The sequence below is a fragment of the Falco punctatus genome, assembly GCF_963210335.1.
Source record: "Falco punctatus genome assembly, chromosome: 7".
NCBI classification, from domain to species: Eukaryota; Metazoa; Chordata; class Aves; order Falconiformes; family Falconidae; genus Falco; species Falco punctatus.
Genome location: NC_137587.1, coordinates 29,855,187 through 29,874,112, shown reverse-complemented (window position 1 = coordinate 29,874,112; position 18,926 = coordinate 29,855,187). Strand labels below are relative to the sequence as shown.

Genomic DNA, 18,926 nt, shown 5'->3' with positions numbered 1-18,926 from the left:
CTCAAAAAAAAAAAAAAAAGCCTCTGCAGAATTTTTATTTCAAGACCTTTGCATGTTTCATGGGGAGGTCTGAAGATCTGTGGGGCAGATTTTTGTTTCTTAATTTTTATGATTTACTTTGATTTAGAAGAAATGGTCAATGAAGAACTTACAAACTATGTTTGCATTTCAATTTTTTTCATTTTTAATTAATTAAAAGCATAAGGTAAATGTACAAGTAAAGACTTTCATATAGTATGCAGGGGAAAAAAACCAATCCAGTTTTACATTCAGTTTTATTATGAATTTCATAGGAATCTATATCTGAGGTTATAGATTATGTCAGAGTTCTCTCACTGCTGGGAATGATGTCAGATAGATTGTTTATGCAGCATGAATCTTTATCCATGGCATGCAAGTGCTATTGACATAAAAAAGTCCGTGTTTCTCTCCAGCGTAAAGAAACATGAGATGACAGGTAACAAGTAGTAGTAGTAGTAAACAGAAGCGTTATATTTAAGTATAGAAAATATGTGAGAAAATTTAAATCATATTGTTTGCATGATCATGAGCTAACTTTGAAGGCTATTATTTCAGTTTTGATTTTCTGTTTATTTGTATAGTTAGAATTCATAATTAGTAGACCACGGTCATACATATTTTTAAGGAGAAAAATAAATCTGACTTTATTGAAGGGAGATTTATTTATATTTTAAATTTTTCTAGGTCTATTATTTGGAAAGTTTTTAAATCTTATGAGTGAGAAGAAGGATGCACAGTTATACAGTAATGAAACAAGGCAAAGATTTATAGCTTTTGATGTGCAAGGTAAGTTTTTTCTCCTATTTTGAGTATTAATTTAATTCTAAAACAATTAGGCAAAACAGAACATATGAAGGAAATGAAAGAGACATTAAGATGAGATGTCCTGGATGCTACAAAGTTAAGTATAATAGTACCAGACTAACAAAAAATCATGATGATATTTGCTATAAATAAAGTCAGGGTTAGTAGGCTGCAGCATTTGATGGTAGCACTGGATTGTCTTTTGTTCTGTGAGCTCCTCCAGCTGTGGAAAGAAAGAAATATCTAGCCATTCACTCTATCTACTTGCTGTTACTATCTCTCATTGTTTCTCTATTACTCATACTCGTGTATCTCCACTTGCTTATTTGGGCTACATATTTTACAGATTTCGGTCCCTGGTGATGGCTACAGATATATCTTACTTCTTATGATAGACCAAGGAAGGGAAAGCAAAGCAACAAGGATTTTTTTCTCTTGTTCTTGTTGGGAAGCACATGTGGTGATTCTTATTCATGCCTGCTAGGCAGCAGAGGATCTCCCATCACAAACTGAAAAATGGAAAAGTTCATCAGGAGCCTGTGAACTGATGGACATTCAGATGATCCGTTTAATTTTGCTTCCTGACCTGAGGATAGGTCTGTGGTCCTTGAAAAGAGGGAAAGCAAAACATACGGCAGATCTGATGTTGGGATGATCAGAAAAGCATGAACTGAGCTTTTTGCCATGAGCTAAAAGTGACTTTTGAAGTGTTATTTTTAGTGAATTATTTCAAAGAACCTGAGTGCTTCAAGCACTGTGCTTTTGTTTGTCTCGCTCTCTGCTGTACACAATCTGTGATAGCCCTGTTTGAGATGCTTTATTTTCCAGTTGTATCTGGAAGTGAGTTCATAACGTAAGTGATTGATCAGTTGGTATTATTCTGATACAATACAATGTATTCAGGATCTTAAGTCTGCAGCAGGATTAAACTGAAGAAGACATTTTTTATGACAGAAAAATTTTGACACACATTTTGCTCAGAGTAATTATGTCAGTAAAAATGATAGACTTGAAATGTAATTTTGCATATTTTAGAGTCTGTATTTTCAAAGTTTTACAAATCTGAACTTTGCAAATCAAAATGTCTGCTTCTAAAGTTAAAATAAGAGAGCTGTAGATGTTGTAGGCACAGTACTTCTGAAACGGGTTCACAGTGGCAAAAAGGATTAATCTTCCTTAGACTGTTCGTCTATATAATGTAGCTATCCTAAAATATTTTGTGACTACAGTAACTTAAAAAGTATATAACCATTTCAGAAATGTGAATTGATAGCTCACGTGCAAACATAATTGTATTAAGTATTTTTTTAACAAAACTTAATTTATATTATTTTTCTCTTGTCTAATTTTGATTTAAAAGATGGAGGATTTTCTACTTTTGAGGACTTCAAGAGAGCCTGCAATTCTTTTTCTCCTAAGCTGCCTGAAAAAATCATAGTTGAAGCCTTCAGGTAAGATTAACAGAGAGATCCTTATTCCTGGATAGCAAGCTTTTTGTTGTATGCGTTTCAGTTAATTGAAATTATTTGATTCTATCATGCAGCTGAAGATATAAGCTTCACCACTTTACTGTTTCAGTGCCTTTAATGATAAATACTATAAATTTAAGTAATGTGTAAATAATTAATATAAATTATATAAATAGAAATAATAAAAATAATAGCTATAATTAAAATAATAAATATTACCTGATACATAAAGTAATTTTGCCTGTACTGTTTCCTAAGAAGCCTAAAATTATTTGATTTTACATTTTCCTCCTGTAATCAGGAAATCAACATTCAAGAGCTGTCTCTTGAAAAATTCAGTTAAACTGTAGTGCATATTGCAAGACAGTAGTGATGAGATTTCTTGCAAGGTGAGATTGGCTCCAAGTGAAAGGATAAATTTTTGAGGCTAATTTGCAGCTCATAAAAAATTGATCTTCTGCAGTTGCTAGTAAACATTATTTTAAAAATGTTTTGGAAAACACTGTATTGCAAAGGGTAGAAATTTCTTTTTGTGATGTCAATGGTTTGGTTGGAAGTAACTGAGTTATTGAAAGAAGTCCTTCACTTTTGTAGACATGGTGTCAGATAGCTTGCTCAAAACCATCTTTAGAAGGCGGGGTTAGATTTTAGGTTGTTCTTCATTTTGCAGTATCTGCAGCCATGGTACAAAGCATTGTAGCAGGACAAGAATTGGTCTGTACATATGTCAAGCCACTGACATACAGTCATAAAATCAAAGTGTAGCATGACTCATGAATGTCTTAGATGGTAATCTTGCAGTTTTGCACTAAAGATGTAACACATTTTGGGGAAAGTAATTATTTTAAGAAGGTTTGCAAAGTTGTATGGTGTGTTTTTCTTGATGTCCAAGTGATTTTACTATCACTTTTTGGTATATTGTCAATAAATAAGCAGGAAAATGTAGACAGAATAGCTGTAGGTTTTACCTTTTAAAAATACTTTATTTTAAGGGCTTCTATGAAGACCCTAATGTCCAACTTTTCTGCCCTGTGAGTAAAATGTTTTTCTTGAATATTAATGCTTTTTAGGTCAGAAAAGCATATGTAGTTGCTGTTCATATTGTTTTATTTTGCATTTTTACATATATTTTTTCATTAGCTTTCTCATTTGAAAAATTGTCAAATAAATTCAGACTTAGCTTCATATTGTCAAATAGTTCTGAAAATTTTTGGCCCATCTTTCTGTCAATGAAACTCCCCAATTTAAACTTTAAATCCTAATCATGATAAATTTAATTGATTAAGGAAAGTTCAATCAAATATTATGGTATACTTTGTATCTATTAAAGATGACATCCCATGATCAACAATAGCTCTTAATGCTAGCATATTAGTCTGTAAATAACCCAGTCCAACAAATGAAACTTGTGATTGCATATTTATGAACAAGGTATGGAACCTGAAGAGAAACACACAAAAAATTCTTTTTCAAGAAGTTTGCATGTTTTTTCAGCTACTCTTGAAAAAAATTTCACAATAGTGTGGTGTAATACAGATCTCTTTACGACTGAACAGGCCAAATCTGCATGGATCTCTTTAGAATTGTAATTTGAAATTAGAGTCCTCAATACTCTTTTAGGTACACACCCTTTTTGGACAGTTCTTTTAACTGTTGGTGTATATGTTGAAATTTATGTAGGGAAACAGAGTGAAGACTTTTGTCCTAAATTGAATTATATAGTAGGATTAAAACTGTATGAAAAGAAAGCCAGAGGAAATACTTTGGATATTAGGTATTTGTCAGAAGCTTCAATGTATTTGTAGCACAAACTCCACATCACAATGGATTACTAAAACAAACAGAAGATATATAATTTCATATTTATAGCTATGTTTCTTGTTCTTCCCTCTTTTTAGTACAGAGATCAAAATTAAGTTTTGCGACTGAACATAGTTTTGGAATATATTTTTGCATTAAGTGAAATAATTTGCAATTCATATACATTTGAGATGTGTAGCATCTTTAGGTGTGATGACTCTGATCAAGTGTGAGTTATAAAACTGCATATAGAGCACACAGAGATCATGTCTGTTGAGCAAGAAGTTTATACTGGGGACCCAGTATCTGTATGACATTTGTTGAGGGAGTTACTTGGACTAATTCTAGCCTGGTCAACAGACTGAATGATCACTAGAAGTTTGAGTGCTTCGGATGCATGCCGGGAGCACGTCTTTCAGTGTAATTTCATCTGGAAGGGGTGCAGTTTATATACTGTGATCACTGTGATGTTAACCGTAGCACAATCAGTGGGGAAGACTGGGAGTCTTCAATGTTCAAAAAGAGCATTCCAAATCTTAAGTAAAACATAGTGACATATGGAGACGAAGAAAACAAGAAAGCTTAATTTGTGTATTTCAGAGCTTTTTGAAATTGTTATATGAAAAGGGGTTTTCATGTTTATAAAATTTTCACTTTGGTGGAAATGCTTTCTCCAAACCATGTCAGGTATTGGTGGGATCCTTTAATTTGGAAGTTTGCATGTATTGTTTTCTTATACTTAGAATGAATAAAAATGTTACAGCGCAAGCTAGGTCTCTGGTTAGTGCCAGAAAGACTAGAAGGAATCGAAAGGAAAGGGAAGTAGGAAAGAAGTTAAAGGCAAGTACATAATATTTAGCTTCTCTACTTACCATAGAGAGCAGAGAATTATTTTCTGCTACAGAGTGTAATTCTCAACATATTCTTACACGTAAAAATGAAAAAAAGTGTAATTCTACACTTGTAGAAATATCAGTAATTGATTTACTTAAGAATGAAGGGCCCCACCAAAGTAATTTGGCTTTCAGATAAAACAGGCTTGATTTGTAGACGTTCAAAATGCTCATAATAAGGCATCCATACATGTTGAACTGATTTTAAGAAACTTGAGCCTTGGTAATGGAATTGCATCTTTCATTCATGTATTTTATTAATATTAAAATAGTCTTAAAATATTTAATATAATATAGTAAGAAGCTAAAGAATAACAGATTATTTTTGTAACCTACCTGTAAACAGCTGTTATGCTCAAAACCTTTTTGTGACTACAAAGGAGCCACAACTGATACATAAAGCCAGTATTTGTTTTTACTATATAGTGAAATCTTAGAAGTCTAGTCAAAGAATTATTGTTAGTACAGATTTAATAATTGAAAAAAAAAAAAGAAGGAAAATAACATACTAATAAAAGGATACTATGCTAAAAAAAGTCTCAATGTGGTTAAAAATATTATACATCTCCTATCATATACCCCTCTTCCTGTGGTTATTCTCAGCTTTCCACTGTCCCTCAGTCCTGAGGCTGACAAGTTCAAGACAGGCATGGTAGGGTGAATTGCCATTATCCTGAGTTCTTCACCAGAAGGAGTATGATATTCATATTGATGTTTTCTTCTCTCTCACTCTAGCGTCTGCTTTGGGTCACTATTATATGTTTTCCAACACAATTTACACCTTCCTCTTTTTTGTTGGACTACAAGCCCACATTGCATCATTTTATGTATTTTAGATAACTTGTTCTTTGCTCTCTTTGTTATCCATAAAACTACTTCTGTCCAGCTCCTGTGTCTGCATTTCTTTAACTGACAGTTGGCGAGTTGTTTATAGTCTTGGTCCTCCAATGTCAGCCTGTGCCCTGTATCTTAACATCCTGTCCCTGTACTCCTTTACTCTATATGCCGTGTCTTTACTTCTGAAGGCCGCTGCTACCATGCCCAGTCCATATTTCTCTACATCATTATCTTAAACTCATAAATATTTCATTTTTCACAGAAAAAATTCTTGTTACTACTGTTTGTATAAAGCTGTTTATACTGTATAAAGGTAAGAAGAACAAATTAGGCATAGCCACCTGGTCCTTAAAAGAACTGCTGTTAAAGGTAAAGCGAGTAAAATCTCCAGGCAGGTCAAGCAAGTTCAGACAAAGTCTGACAAGCCTCAGTCCTCAGACCTTGCAAACTCAGTACAGAGTTTGTGGCCTATTATTAGCAATGGCTGTACTGTATTTACTGGAATACAGGGCTATGAAACATACAGTTACTATCTCTACTGTACATTAACATTGTATATTCCATTATAAATGAGTAAAGATGTAGTGAGTTAATCTGAATTGGTAATAGAGCTTCAGGATGGAGTGGTTGTGTTAAATGCTCAGTTTTATGAGAGAAAAAAGATACCTCATTCAGTAGTGTTTCTAAGTGTAGTGAGTGAGTGATTTAGGTTTTGGTGTGTTTTGTTTTTTTTAAAAAAAATTCCATGGGAATAGGACCAAACACAAACATATTTTCATCTTATATTGACAAAATAATATTTAATGTAGACATTCTTTCTCCTGAGGGATTGTTTTCTTAAAAATGTCAGTAATATACTGCACTGAGCTGTCGCTAAATTTTGCAAAATGTGGGTAAGTTTTCAGTTTATATTTGATTGTATCAACTGTCCATAATCTTGCCTGAACCGTAGCGTAACATTTATTATTTCTGAGCTAATATTGCAGTTATATTGAACAAAATGCTCAAGTACTTATCATGCACCTGATTAAAATGCCGTCATACCATAAAAAGTCAACATTCTTCTCACAGGAGTTGCAGAAATACCTGCTAAGGTAAATGATGTGATATGTTCTTTCATGGTGGGGCCCTTTGTAATGGGTAACATACACAAGAATTTCTATAATGCTGCTGTTCTGCATGTAGCTACATGGATATGAAATGTGACAAGTCCTCTGCAGTAATAATTTGTGATAAATGGCTGTCTGTAAGTGAACATGATGTCTTTTAAAGTGGGATTCAAATTCTTAAAAAAAATATTTCAAGTACTGTTTTCCTTTTTTGTTGAGAATATGAATGTCATATTTGAATTATACAATATTATTAATTACTGCTGCTGAGAAAATATTTGTCTTAGCTGTACCATTTGTTTAGAAAAAATAGGTTATTTTTTTGCTAAATCCTTAGACCGTGATAATGGAAATAGTGACAGAAGTAAGCTGAAAACCAATCACATATGAATGTGAGTGAACCTATAAATGATGAAAAATGTCTTACAAACCAAAACTAGACAGAAAAGTCTCATACAGTTTTTAAAGCTAGCAAGTATAAATCAGATCTTAAGGAAGAAAAAAAGACGTTCATGATCTGCATTTTATGCTGCTGTGCCTTTAGATTGATAGGATCACACACAAGAGGTATATTAGTACTTTTGTATGTATTGGTACTTTCCATACAAAAAGATGACCTAATTGTCTCGTATTTCTTTCATGTAATTATCTAGTAATGAGAAAATAACCTGTTTTTCAGAGCCACCCCATGGAAGAAATCTTATGCTCCTTTATGCAAGTTTGATTTATAGACATGTACTGCAGAGCACAGTGAATATGAGACATTATTCTTCCTATGGCTAGTTGCCATGGAAACGTAGTACACAGTACAATGTCATTCCAGCTCTAGTGATGCCTGCAGTAGTTTATTCCTTTGTTATTCTTGTTTCTTAAGCAACTGTCTTGCAGCCTTTCATGTTATCACACTTCATCACCTATACAAGTCCTTTTCCTTATCTCTTGAGAACCATCTCTAATAGAAAAGATCCATTTTTTTTGTCTACTCATGCACATAAGTGTATGTACCTTTTCTTTTTTCAAATCATGGGTTAAAAGCTTGTCCTGTGCCCACAAATAATATACCATTGCCCTAAAACTGGTAATAGAAGATGGTAAACCAGTCTGAACATCGAAGTGTAAAGGACGTGGCTCAGCATCTTTATTTACTCTCTCCTATCAGGGACTGGAGTTGAGAATGTCTTTCTGTAACTGGTATCTCACTCCAGGAAGACAACAAGTACAAATAATCCAACAGCTCCTAGCTCTCCTTAGCTGGCATTTGTGAGATGGACAAAAATCCAACAGCTTTCTTATAATACCTACTGTGTTTCATGCTTGTGAGATGAGAGGAACTGGAAAGGAGAAAAGGAGATCACAAATTAATCTAAGAAAGTACTAAGTGTTCAGGAGGAAAAGAGTCAAACTGAATGGTTTTTATATTGAGAAGCTGTACCCTAACACAAGTTCTTTTTCAAGGCAGTACCTATTTCATGATGCATTGCACAGGGAACCAATACACAATTAAGGCTGTATGTATCCCAGGTACTGCCTAAGTGGGGCGATACTTGGAGAGAAGACACACATGGTTGAAAACATTTTCTAGAGAATTCTGAGTTAACACCTAAAGATAGATGTATCTTTTGGGTAATACTAATAATGAGGTCTGGGTTGGTTTTTTGTATCTAGAACCCTGTAACCAATTTTGTAATCCAATTACTTAACGACGTACTTTGCTACTGATGGTGGGTTGACCCTGGGCAGCAATTAAGCACCCGCCCAGTCACTCACTAACTGCCCCCACAGTGGGATGGAGGAGAGAATCAGAAGAGTAAGAGCAAGAAAACTCGTGGGTTGAGATAAGGACACTTCAACAAGTGAAGCAAAGTTGTACCTGCAAAAAAAGCCGAATATAGAATTTATTCACTACTTCTCATTGGCAGGCAGAGATTCAGCTGCTTCCTGGAAGCAGCATGCCTAATAGTTACTTGAGAAGATAAACACCGTAACAACAAATGTGCCCTCCTTCCTCATCCTTTCCCCAAGCTTTTATTAATGAGCATGTCATAGAGTCATAGAATGTTTTGGGTTGGAAGGGACCCTTAAAGATCATTTAGTCCACCACCTCTGCCACAGGCAGGAACATCTTTCAGTAGACCAGGCTGCTCAAAGCCTCATTCAACCTGACCTTCAATACTTCCCAGTGATGGGGCATCCACAGCTTCTCTGGGCAATATGTTGCAGTGTCTCATCACCATCACTGTAAAAAGTTTCTTCCTGATAGCCAATCCAAATCTACCCTCTTTCATTTTAAAGCTATTGCCTCTGTCCTGTCAATACAGGCCTTGGTGAAAAGTCTTTCTATGGTTTACTTATAAGCCCCCTTTATATATTGCAAGGCTGCAAAAGCGTCTCCCTGGAGAGACTTCTCCAGGCTGAACGGCCTCAACTCTTTCAGCCTTTCTTTTATTGCAACAATAGGTGATGTAGGTCTTTTTACAGCATGAGCAACAAATTTCATATAGTATGGAACATTTGTTTTGTCAGTTTAGGTAAGCTGTCCTAGCTGTGTCCCCTCCTAACTTCTTGCTCTCCTCCAGCCTACTCACTAGGGGAACAGAGTGGGGAAAAAGAAAGCCTGGAGGTTGTGCAAGCACTGCTCAGCAATAGCCAAAACATTGGTCTGTGGTCAACATGGTTCTAGTCACAGATCCAAAACACAGCACCATTGGTGCTACTGTAAACAAAATTAACTCCATCCCAGCCAGGCCTAGTATACTACTGTAAATTCAAATTATTAATTCATTCTAACACTCGTCTAATAAAAACCATCGCTAGCTAAATACTGCAGGAACTGGACATACTGTTCCTATGGATCAGTAAGCTGTTATACATCTATTTCATATCTAGTGAAAGCACGGAGCTTTCATATTAAAAAAAAATCTGACACCAAATCATCCCAACAAAAATTTTAAATAGAATTTCTAGCAGATATGACCCTGGTCTTTTTGTTTTTCCAAACCTACAGAAAATTAATTTAAAATGTTGAAGTTTTTTGTGTATCACTTTATCTGAAGAGAAAGGGACTGCTAAAATAATTGATATAAGTACACATATGAATTTTTGCATGTTTGAGAGCAAAACCTAGCACGCAAGTGTTATACAGTACATGCACATTTGTATGCCCATTCCTTCTAAATAGTTCACTCATATTAATCATTGGCGAATGCTCCAATCTATCTAGATCCTTCTGCAAGGCTTCCTGTCCCTCAAGAGTCAACAGCACCTCCCAGTTTGGTGCCATCAGCAAGCTTGTTAATGGTGCATTCAACTCTGGCATCCAGGTCATTGAAAAATCTATTGAACAGAACTGGCCCTAGAACTGAACCCTGAGGAATGCCACTGGTGACTGGTCACCAGCCACATGTAGCTTTCACTACAACACTTTGAGCTCTGCCCTTCAGCCAGTTCTTCACCCAGCACACCATAAACCCACTCATCCCACAGCTGGATAATTTTTCCAGAAGGATGATGTGAGGGACAGTATAAAAGGCCTTTCTAAAATCCAGAAGAACTACATCCACCACCTTCCTTTCATCTATATCATACCATAGAAGTATAACAAAGCAGTTAAACAGGACTTTCCCTTTTTGAACCCATGTTGACTACCTGATGATTGCACTATTTAAATGCCATTCAATACTACATAATTTTTCTAGGAACTGAGGTTAGACAAACAGGTCTGTAGTTCCCTGGGTCTTCCCTCACACCCTTTTTGTGGAAGTGGAATAACACTGGCTGGCTTCCAGTCAGCAGGGACCTCCCCAGACTCTCAAGACCTTTGGTAGATGATAGAGAGGGGTCCTGATATAACATCTGCTAGTTCCTTCAGTACTCTGGGGTGAATCACATCAGGCCCCATGGACTTGTGAACATTAAGGTGAAACAGCTGATCCCTTACAATTTCAGTGTCCGCAAAGGAAAAATCGCTGTTCCCACAGTAGTGGTCCTCTAGCTTAGGGAACTGGGCAGCCCAAAGTCTATCATTACTATTAAAGACTGAGGCAAAAAAATGCATTGAATATATTAGAATAATAGAGTATGAATAGTAGATAATATAAATAGCAATAACTCTTTGCAAGAGCAAAGGAGGTTTGCAAAGCCTAGGGTCCCTTTATAGTAGAATAAAACTGTGACAAAATAAAAATGAGCCAGTTTACAGCATAATAAAAGAAAAGGCTTCTGTCAAATTGTTAGCCAGTTTTCTTTGGGTTTAGATTTTGTTCTTTTTTTCTTACAATTTCTGCTGCATTTTGAGAAAACTAATCATCATCAGAATTGCAACACAATTGAAAAAGAGATATTGTCGTATTACATCCTAACAAAAAATAATAGCTAGTTTAAAGAAATACCTGATGACAGCACTTGTTTTTAACATGACAGACTAGGTTATTACTTGATTTAATAAATGCTTTTGAGTTAATTGGCAGCATGTACTGTTTATTACATAGCTGCACAGTGTCCATTTACTTCATCTTTAGTATTTTGTTTAAATTAAGGATGAAATATTATTGATAGCATTTAAATTATGTATGTGCTCTTACCAATACTTATATTCCTTAATTGGACGAAGTTTATAAAAGTGTTCATGTTTCAGCTTTACAGGAATTTCTGTGAGTTTTTTAACTGACTTCTTATAAGGCTTGTAAGATAATGGGTGTCCCCTTGCTGATACCTTTGGAACTTAGAGACTGGTTTCAGCGAAATATCACAAAGAGCTGAGATCAAATAAATAATTGAATTTCTGGAAATTTCCTAAAAATAGGTGAACAAAGAGGAAGAGAGAGATGCTGTAAGTACCTCCAACAGAGGAAAAGGCTGTTATGTGAGTTAATGAATCTTAACAGTCATCACAGAGTCTACATGGAAGCAAGACCTCATAAAGGCCCAACTGCAGAGAAGCTTCAGACAAAGATTTTATCATAGACTCTGAAGTCAGTCAATCATACATCTACAGGAAATCAGGCATTGTTAGCTCAACTATTCACAGAATTATTTGTTTCATATGATTTATAACTGATGTATTCTTCTGTTGTAATATTTCCCTTAGAAGTTTGAGAAGTACAATGCCATAAATCCTGAAAGATAATAATCTAAGATGATTTCTGAATTTTTAAAATGTATCCATTGAATTTTTCCTCTGAATTTTGTACATTGTGCAAATTCTCTTAAAATGAATTTAATGGTGAGAAGATTCATTTTTAATCATGGAATCCTAAAAAAATAAGTTTACAGATACCCTTGAGCATATGCTGGATCTTGTGTTATGGTACATTGATGATACTTGTCCTGGTTTCGGCTGGGACAGAGTTAATTTTCTTCTCAGTAGCTGGTACACTGCTGTATTTTGGATTTGGTATGAGAATAATGTTGTTAATACACTGATGTTTTAGTTGTTGCTAAGTAGTGCTTATTCTGCTCTGCCAGTGAGCACGTGCACCAGAAGCTGGGAGGCAACATGACTGGGACAGCTGACCTGAACTAGCCAAAGAGATATTCCATACCATAGACTGTCATGCTCAGTATATAACGTTGGGGGACAAAGAAGGAAGGGGAGGACATTTGGGGTAATGGCATTTGTCTTGCCAAGTAACCATTCACCTGCTTCCCTGGAGATGGCTGAACACCTGCCTGCCGATGGGAAGTGGTGAATAAATTCCTTGTGCTTGTGTGCCCAAATTTTGCTTTACCCATTAAACTGTCTTAATCTCAACCCAGGAGTTTTCTCACTTTTAGTCTCCCAGTTCTGTCCCCCATCCTGACACGGGGGGAGTGAGTGAGTGGTTCTGTGGTGTGTAAGTTGCTGGCCAGGGTTAAACCACAACAATACTACAGAAGAGGAGCCATCAGTACACAAATTCACATGATCATAAAACAGGCCCCCACATAGCACAATGATGTACCATGGCAAGAGGCAATGTATACAAGTTCTGTCATGGGAAATTCTATCTGCATATGGGAAAAAACTCTTCATTGTTGAGGAGAATTATCATTGCAATAGGTTACCCAAAGAAGTGGTGGAATCTCCTTCCTGGAATAGACAGGGCCCTGTGTAAGCTAATCTGACACCCTTCTTTCAATATAACCAGGTCATGCCCAGAGATCCCTTCCAACCCAATTGTATGATTCTGTGCTTCTGTGATTTCTGTTGCAGCACAAGAACCTCAGAAGTCAAAGTATATTCAGTAGCACTTGAGAAACTTAACTAAGGACTAGGGTCACACATTACACTAGGCAATAGAAAAATACTCAGCAAAATACAATTTCTTTCCCAAAGATCTTGTGACTTACCACTCAGCATGTGGTAATACATATGAGAGGCAGTAGATTCCAGAACCCAAGTTCTTCTCTTCTTCTTAGAGAAATGAGCTATGGTTCTCTGGGAGCTGAGGAGATTTTGCAAATGCAGTACCTCCACAGTTTTGACCTGTTCCATATAGCTCAGTTAGACAGACTGATTATCCTTAATGTTTTTGGAAAATGATCTTAAGACTCAGAAACATATGCATCTGTCACAGAACACAAACTGGAATGGTAAAAGAGAAGTCAGTGTGCCAAAGCAAAAGATTCTCCTGCATTAGATAGAGTTGAATTACTGTCATTACGTGGGTCAGCAGTCTGCATCGGGCCTGAGGCTATGTTAGGTAAGATGTGTCTTCTGCCAAAAAGATAGCAATAAATGGTGGGGTTTTATTCCCAAAAAGATTGTCTAGTATGAGCGTTTGGTGATAGATATTATAGATAAAAGAGTGATTAAGAGTGCTTCACTGATGTGCTCTGGATAAAATTTCAGTGTTGAATTGTTGGTAATTTGAGTCAACAGATTTTTTTAACTTCATAAGGAGTTCTTTTAACAAACTGTGGATTTGTGGTCGGTATGCCTTTGCTTGCTTTTTTCTTTTACAAATTCTAGTGTAAGAAAGAACATATGTGGCTTTCTCACAGAGCTTCAGCTAGTACAGAGAAAGCTCTATTCAATCACTGATTCAGGGGAGTCAAGAGGATTCCATTTCCTGTCATTGTGAACAGTTTTCAGATATTCCAAATAAAATGCTGGCCATTTAGGATCCTTTGTTAATATCATCCTTGAGCACTTGCAGTACTTAACTGCTACATATTCTGGAGAAATATACCCTCCTGTGTTATTATTTTGTTTGAAAAGAGCTTTCCGTGAAAGGCCTTAATTGCCCCACTCTAGGCTTGCTTCTGTCAGACATGACCAGAAATTATGGCTTCAGATTTCTTCACTTTGTGTTTGTGTACTGTAGCAGTTGTAGGAAAGGTAATTGATTCACACTAAATTATCTTTTCCTTTGAAAAAAAGATCCTTCATCAAAATTTCTCACTCCATTTGTCTTTGGTTTCTAGACTCTTAAAGGCTTACAATTTCTAATCCTTTCATCCTGTCCCACCCCATCCCTATGAATTCACAGCTTTTTTTCCCCCTAATTTTCTTTCTTTGTCTATGTTGGTTATTAACTAGGAATAGGAAAAAACTTGTTAGTGAGTGAAGTGCTCAGTAATTATTCTTAATTTGGAACGTCTGATGATGCCCACTGTGGTAGACAGGTAATGGGTGAGGAAGCTGTTCATTTGTCAGATACTCTGTTGTTATTCCCGTATTTCTGTAGAACAACATTCTTTTTCCTAGCAAGCATGTCATACTTTTCAAAAACTTTTAAATAATTCAAACTGTTACTTTCCCATATGAAACTTGTAGTTCCATTTCAACCAGGAACTGTCTGTGTCTAGGTGCTGTATCCTAGAATTGTGCAACAGCTGTAATTTCAATCTCTGCCTTGAACATAGACCATTCTAAATACTTTTTATGTGTTTATTTTCACAGCCAAAGCTGTTGAAGGTTTAAGTTACCAATTCTATCATGTGATATGGCATCTGAGTAACCTGATGTGACCTCTTCTCAATATTACTTATATTGTGAACCAGACGGATATCAACAAGGCAAAATGAGCTGAGGAGCCTTTTGCCAAAAGCTGATGTACTACCAATGCTCTATGTCCTCTATTAGGGCTACTTGGCAGGACATAATCTTTCTATCTTGATATGGGAAATGCCATGTATATGCTGTATGAGTATGGCAGATGTATTCAATCTACTTCAAATTCTTACATGTGTTTAACAGACACTAAAGGTCTAAGAAATTTGTTCAGCAATTTGGATCATGGTTTCTTCTCTTTCAGGATGTTTTCCTCCCAGTTAATGATCAAGTACTGATAGGCTTTAGAGCTTTAAAGCACATTGCTGATGTCCAGACTGTTGCTTAGCTCAAAGCAGGGGTTCCCCTCCTCTTCCCCAATTCCAAATTTCTGCTAATAATCTAGAATTCACCAAGACTTCCTAGCCAGACAGGGTTGTGGTTTTTCCCCACTGTGGAGTCTTTTATACCAGTTAAAGTGTTTTCTTTACTGAGTTTGATTAAATATTTGAATCTTAAAGGAATTATGAAAGAATTGGTTTGGGAACTGCAAAGCAATTTGAACAAAACCAAACTTTTGCTGGATTATGATGTTTCAATCAATTACTTGATCAACCGCCTATTGAAATTATTGTTGGAATTATGTTGAGTAGAAGGCATCAGTATACATGTTCACTTTACAAACACTAGAGTACATTCCTGGGGTTGCTCAGACACATGCAGAGGTCATATTTTTTACACTCAACAAAAGCACAGGGAAACAAGTTTGGATATTTCTATCAAGGTAACCCATTGCTCCATATAGCCAAACAGCCTGCAGAAACAGGTAAAGAAATAGTTTCAAGTCTCTAATGATTTGAAGTTTTATTCTTCAAGGTAGTTGTGGGTCTTTGCTGAAAGTAAGCCAAATTCCATAATTAAAATGCAGGTTTACTGTTGAGAAATTGATCAATCATCTCTGTAATTTAACTGCTAAGTATATTTAGCAAAGCAAAAATAATGATCCTTTTAAAACTATCTTGTATTAAGGAGCTGCGTTTTTTGGTTGGTTTGTTGTGGGTTTTTTTTAGTATATTCCTAGTCAGCCTGTCTACTGTATATTACGTGTGTGTCTTTGTCCTCTAATTATAAACTTCTGTACTGTTAATCTCTTTAAGAATGAAATAATTTTAGGAAATGAGTGAATGAACAACCCTTTTCTTGACAGATAATTTTGATTCATCTTGTGTACTGTAACGACAGTGTCTTGTCCTTCACCTAACAAATACTAAACTGTAGTATCTTATACATTGAAATCGCAAAGTTGGCAGAAAATTCTCTTCTTCCTCTATTGGTCTTTATCTGCTGTGTTTTTCTCCCATGAGTAACATTAATAATGTGTAGGGACTACAATGCCAAATGCAATGTTAATTCTTTACCTAAGTTAGTGAATATAAATACATAGTGACATTGTCTTCTGCTTATAGATATACATAATATTCTGTGAGTAGAATTTTTGGGCATGAGTGTTACTCCAATTTAAGGACCTAATAGTTTTTTCCTTATATTAATTCTAGAGTGAAAAGTAATAATTCTGAACAAAATTAAACATTTTTGTGTAATTTTAAAGGGCATATCAAGTTTTATTTGAAAGAATTATGTCAACTGTTTAGTCTTTTCCTCTTGGCTTCCTGTGCTGGAAGGTTTATAAGTTCTTCAGCCGAACTTTTTTGTGCTGACAAACGTGCTTCATAAGCATTTCAAATTGAGTTTTGTCTGGAGTCATCTAGTGAAAAAGGTCAGTAAGGAGTCACTGATGCATTTAATTAACAAGACTGTAATTAACTAATTTGTTCTCTGGCCCTCACCTTAGTGTCATTCTTTTTTCTGAAGATTGATTTTAGTAAATGTGTGTTATGCTTATTTTCATGTATGTATATAGCACAGCCATTCTGTTTTACAGACTCATTCCTCTGCTTTTCATACTTTTAAAATCCTGACTGTTCAGGACTGGAAGCTTTTAATAGCTGGCTCCTTCTTAGTGAATTTCCTTTTGCATTTGCTGATATCCATCATTTAGAACAAAGTAAACAATGGTCATGCCTCACATATGCCTAAAGGTAACTGAGGAGGGTGTGAATTTTAGTGACTATAGCTTCTGAAGTCAAGTGACAAATATTATTGGTGTTCAGAGATCATTGATTTCCCCCATGCAGTGTCAGTAGTTAAAATTTAATGGATTTGGAAAATACTGTTCTTACACATTAACTGTTCTCCATAGTAACGGCTTGTAATAGTTTGGACATTTTGGTCTTTTGTATTGTTTTATACGTTCACTTTTAGGGGTGGAAAACCTAAGTACTGACACAGAAGTTGGAAATAACTTCTTTCTGTTCTTTACTTAATACAGTTTTTGGTAGAGGCAATTGCTAATTTAAGTCCAGAGCTCAATCAATAATGTCAAGAAATCTGTTGACAATCTCATAAAAATCTATAAAAAGTTTTAAATCTGTTTATGAAACATGGTAAGGCTTTTTTTCACTGGCATGAATTGGAATGATCCTGTCTTGCCGAACTGAATGTATAGTGAAGCCTACAGAGGAACATATATACATTGGCTTCTTATTTAGTGCATATGATGTTATTCCATTTTAAAATCTTCATGACCTTGCAATGTAATAAGGTATCATGTATAGCCTCCTGGTCTCATGAATTCTTTCATGGTCCTGTGTCTTGATAGTAGGAGGCCTTTTACATGATAAAGGAGTATTATCTACTACTGCAGCTTTAATGGGGAATCATTAAGCATTCTTGATAGTCTTTATGGTCATTCAGGTTAAAATGGTTTAATCTTCTTAAACTTCGGGAAAATCCAGCATGGTGGCAGATGTCCAGCCACAACCAGCAACAACCATGATTTGTCTTTGGTGACTAGAGAAATATGGGGTCTCTGGTCTGGTTGGTTTGTTTGCTGAGGCTGATGCTGCCAATGGTTCCTGATGGTCTGGGAAGAGTTTGTTGGCCAGTATATGCAGGGTCAGCTTTGCAGTTTTTACATATATAAAGATTCAGTCAGTTGAGACATATACTGCCTCTTACTCACCCAAACAACAAGGGAAAGGAAAAAGGTGAGACGCATGAAGAGTATTGTAAAGTGAGAAGTCACTGAGGAATCAGATTATTGTGGTAGGTAGATGAAGGAAATCTGTACAAGGCTAGATTCATTATTTCTCTACTGATTAAATGTCTTGTTTCTGCTCCTCTAAGTAATTTTTTTTTCTGAAAGAGAAAATTGGATTGATGCTGACAGCATCTGCTATTTGGCAAGGCTAATTCCTCAGGACGTTATTAACCCCTTTCTACCCTGTCATAACTCTGTGTGGCTTTTTGAAGAGAATTTATTGAAATATTCCATGACTCTGAAAGAATGTAAGAGAACAAAATTGAATAGAGTTAAGGGAGGCTGAAGGATGGCGGGGGGGGTGTTCAATTTTCTTCATTTTCTACAATAGCTTATAACCAAGCATTTTCAATTTTTAGTGTTAATATGGACCCTTAAAAGTAGACACCTGTGATGCCTATATAGTAAGTCTTAAAAATGATTTAGAGAAAGCTTACTAAAGTTAACCTGTTTGCTATTCTGTGTAGCTTTCAGGAAACACACAGGACCAAAGCTTTCGATTTCCTAATTGCTGAAGTAATCAGTTTATCCAAGAAATTCTGAGTTTTAAGTCCTACATTTGCTCCTGTGACTTCATGACATCAAATTTACACTTTTCTTTACCTCCAAGACCCCACCATATTTATGAAAAAAGGTCCATCTCCAGATGCTAACTCATGTTGTCTTTTGCCCTTCCTGCAGGTCCATTTTTGGTAGCCTTTTTCTCTCTTTTATTCTTGACTTCATCGCTCTGCCCAAATAAACAGATGCATTTCTTCATACAGAATATTTTCTGTATCATCTTTTTTGTTGTTAATAGAATAGAAACAGAAATGAAAAAAGAGCATCAACATTGAGTGTTAAAACTGTATTGGCTGTTGA

General features: G+C 35.7%; 1 protein-coding gene across 4 annotated transcripts in view; it reads left to right on the top strand.

Moving 5' to 3' along the window:
• The window catches only part of EFCAB11 (EF-hand calcium binding domain 11), a 116,634-nt gene that overhangs the window by 7,627 nt on the left and 90,081 nt on the right, over window positions 1–18,926 (top strand). For all 4 annotated transcript variants that reach the window (XR_013929401.1, XM_080395122.1, XM_080395123.1 and 1 more), the window contains exons 3-4: window positions 706–807; window positions 2,186–2,276. Coding sequence is in view for 3 of the 4 variants with exons in the window: in XM_080395122.1 (XP_080251248.1) it covers window positions 735–807; window positions 2,186–2,276 (164 nt within the window). In the remaining variant the exon portion in view is untranslated. The remainder of the gene's footprint in view (window positions 1–705; window positions 808–2,185; window positions 2,277–18,926) is intronic.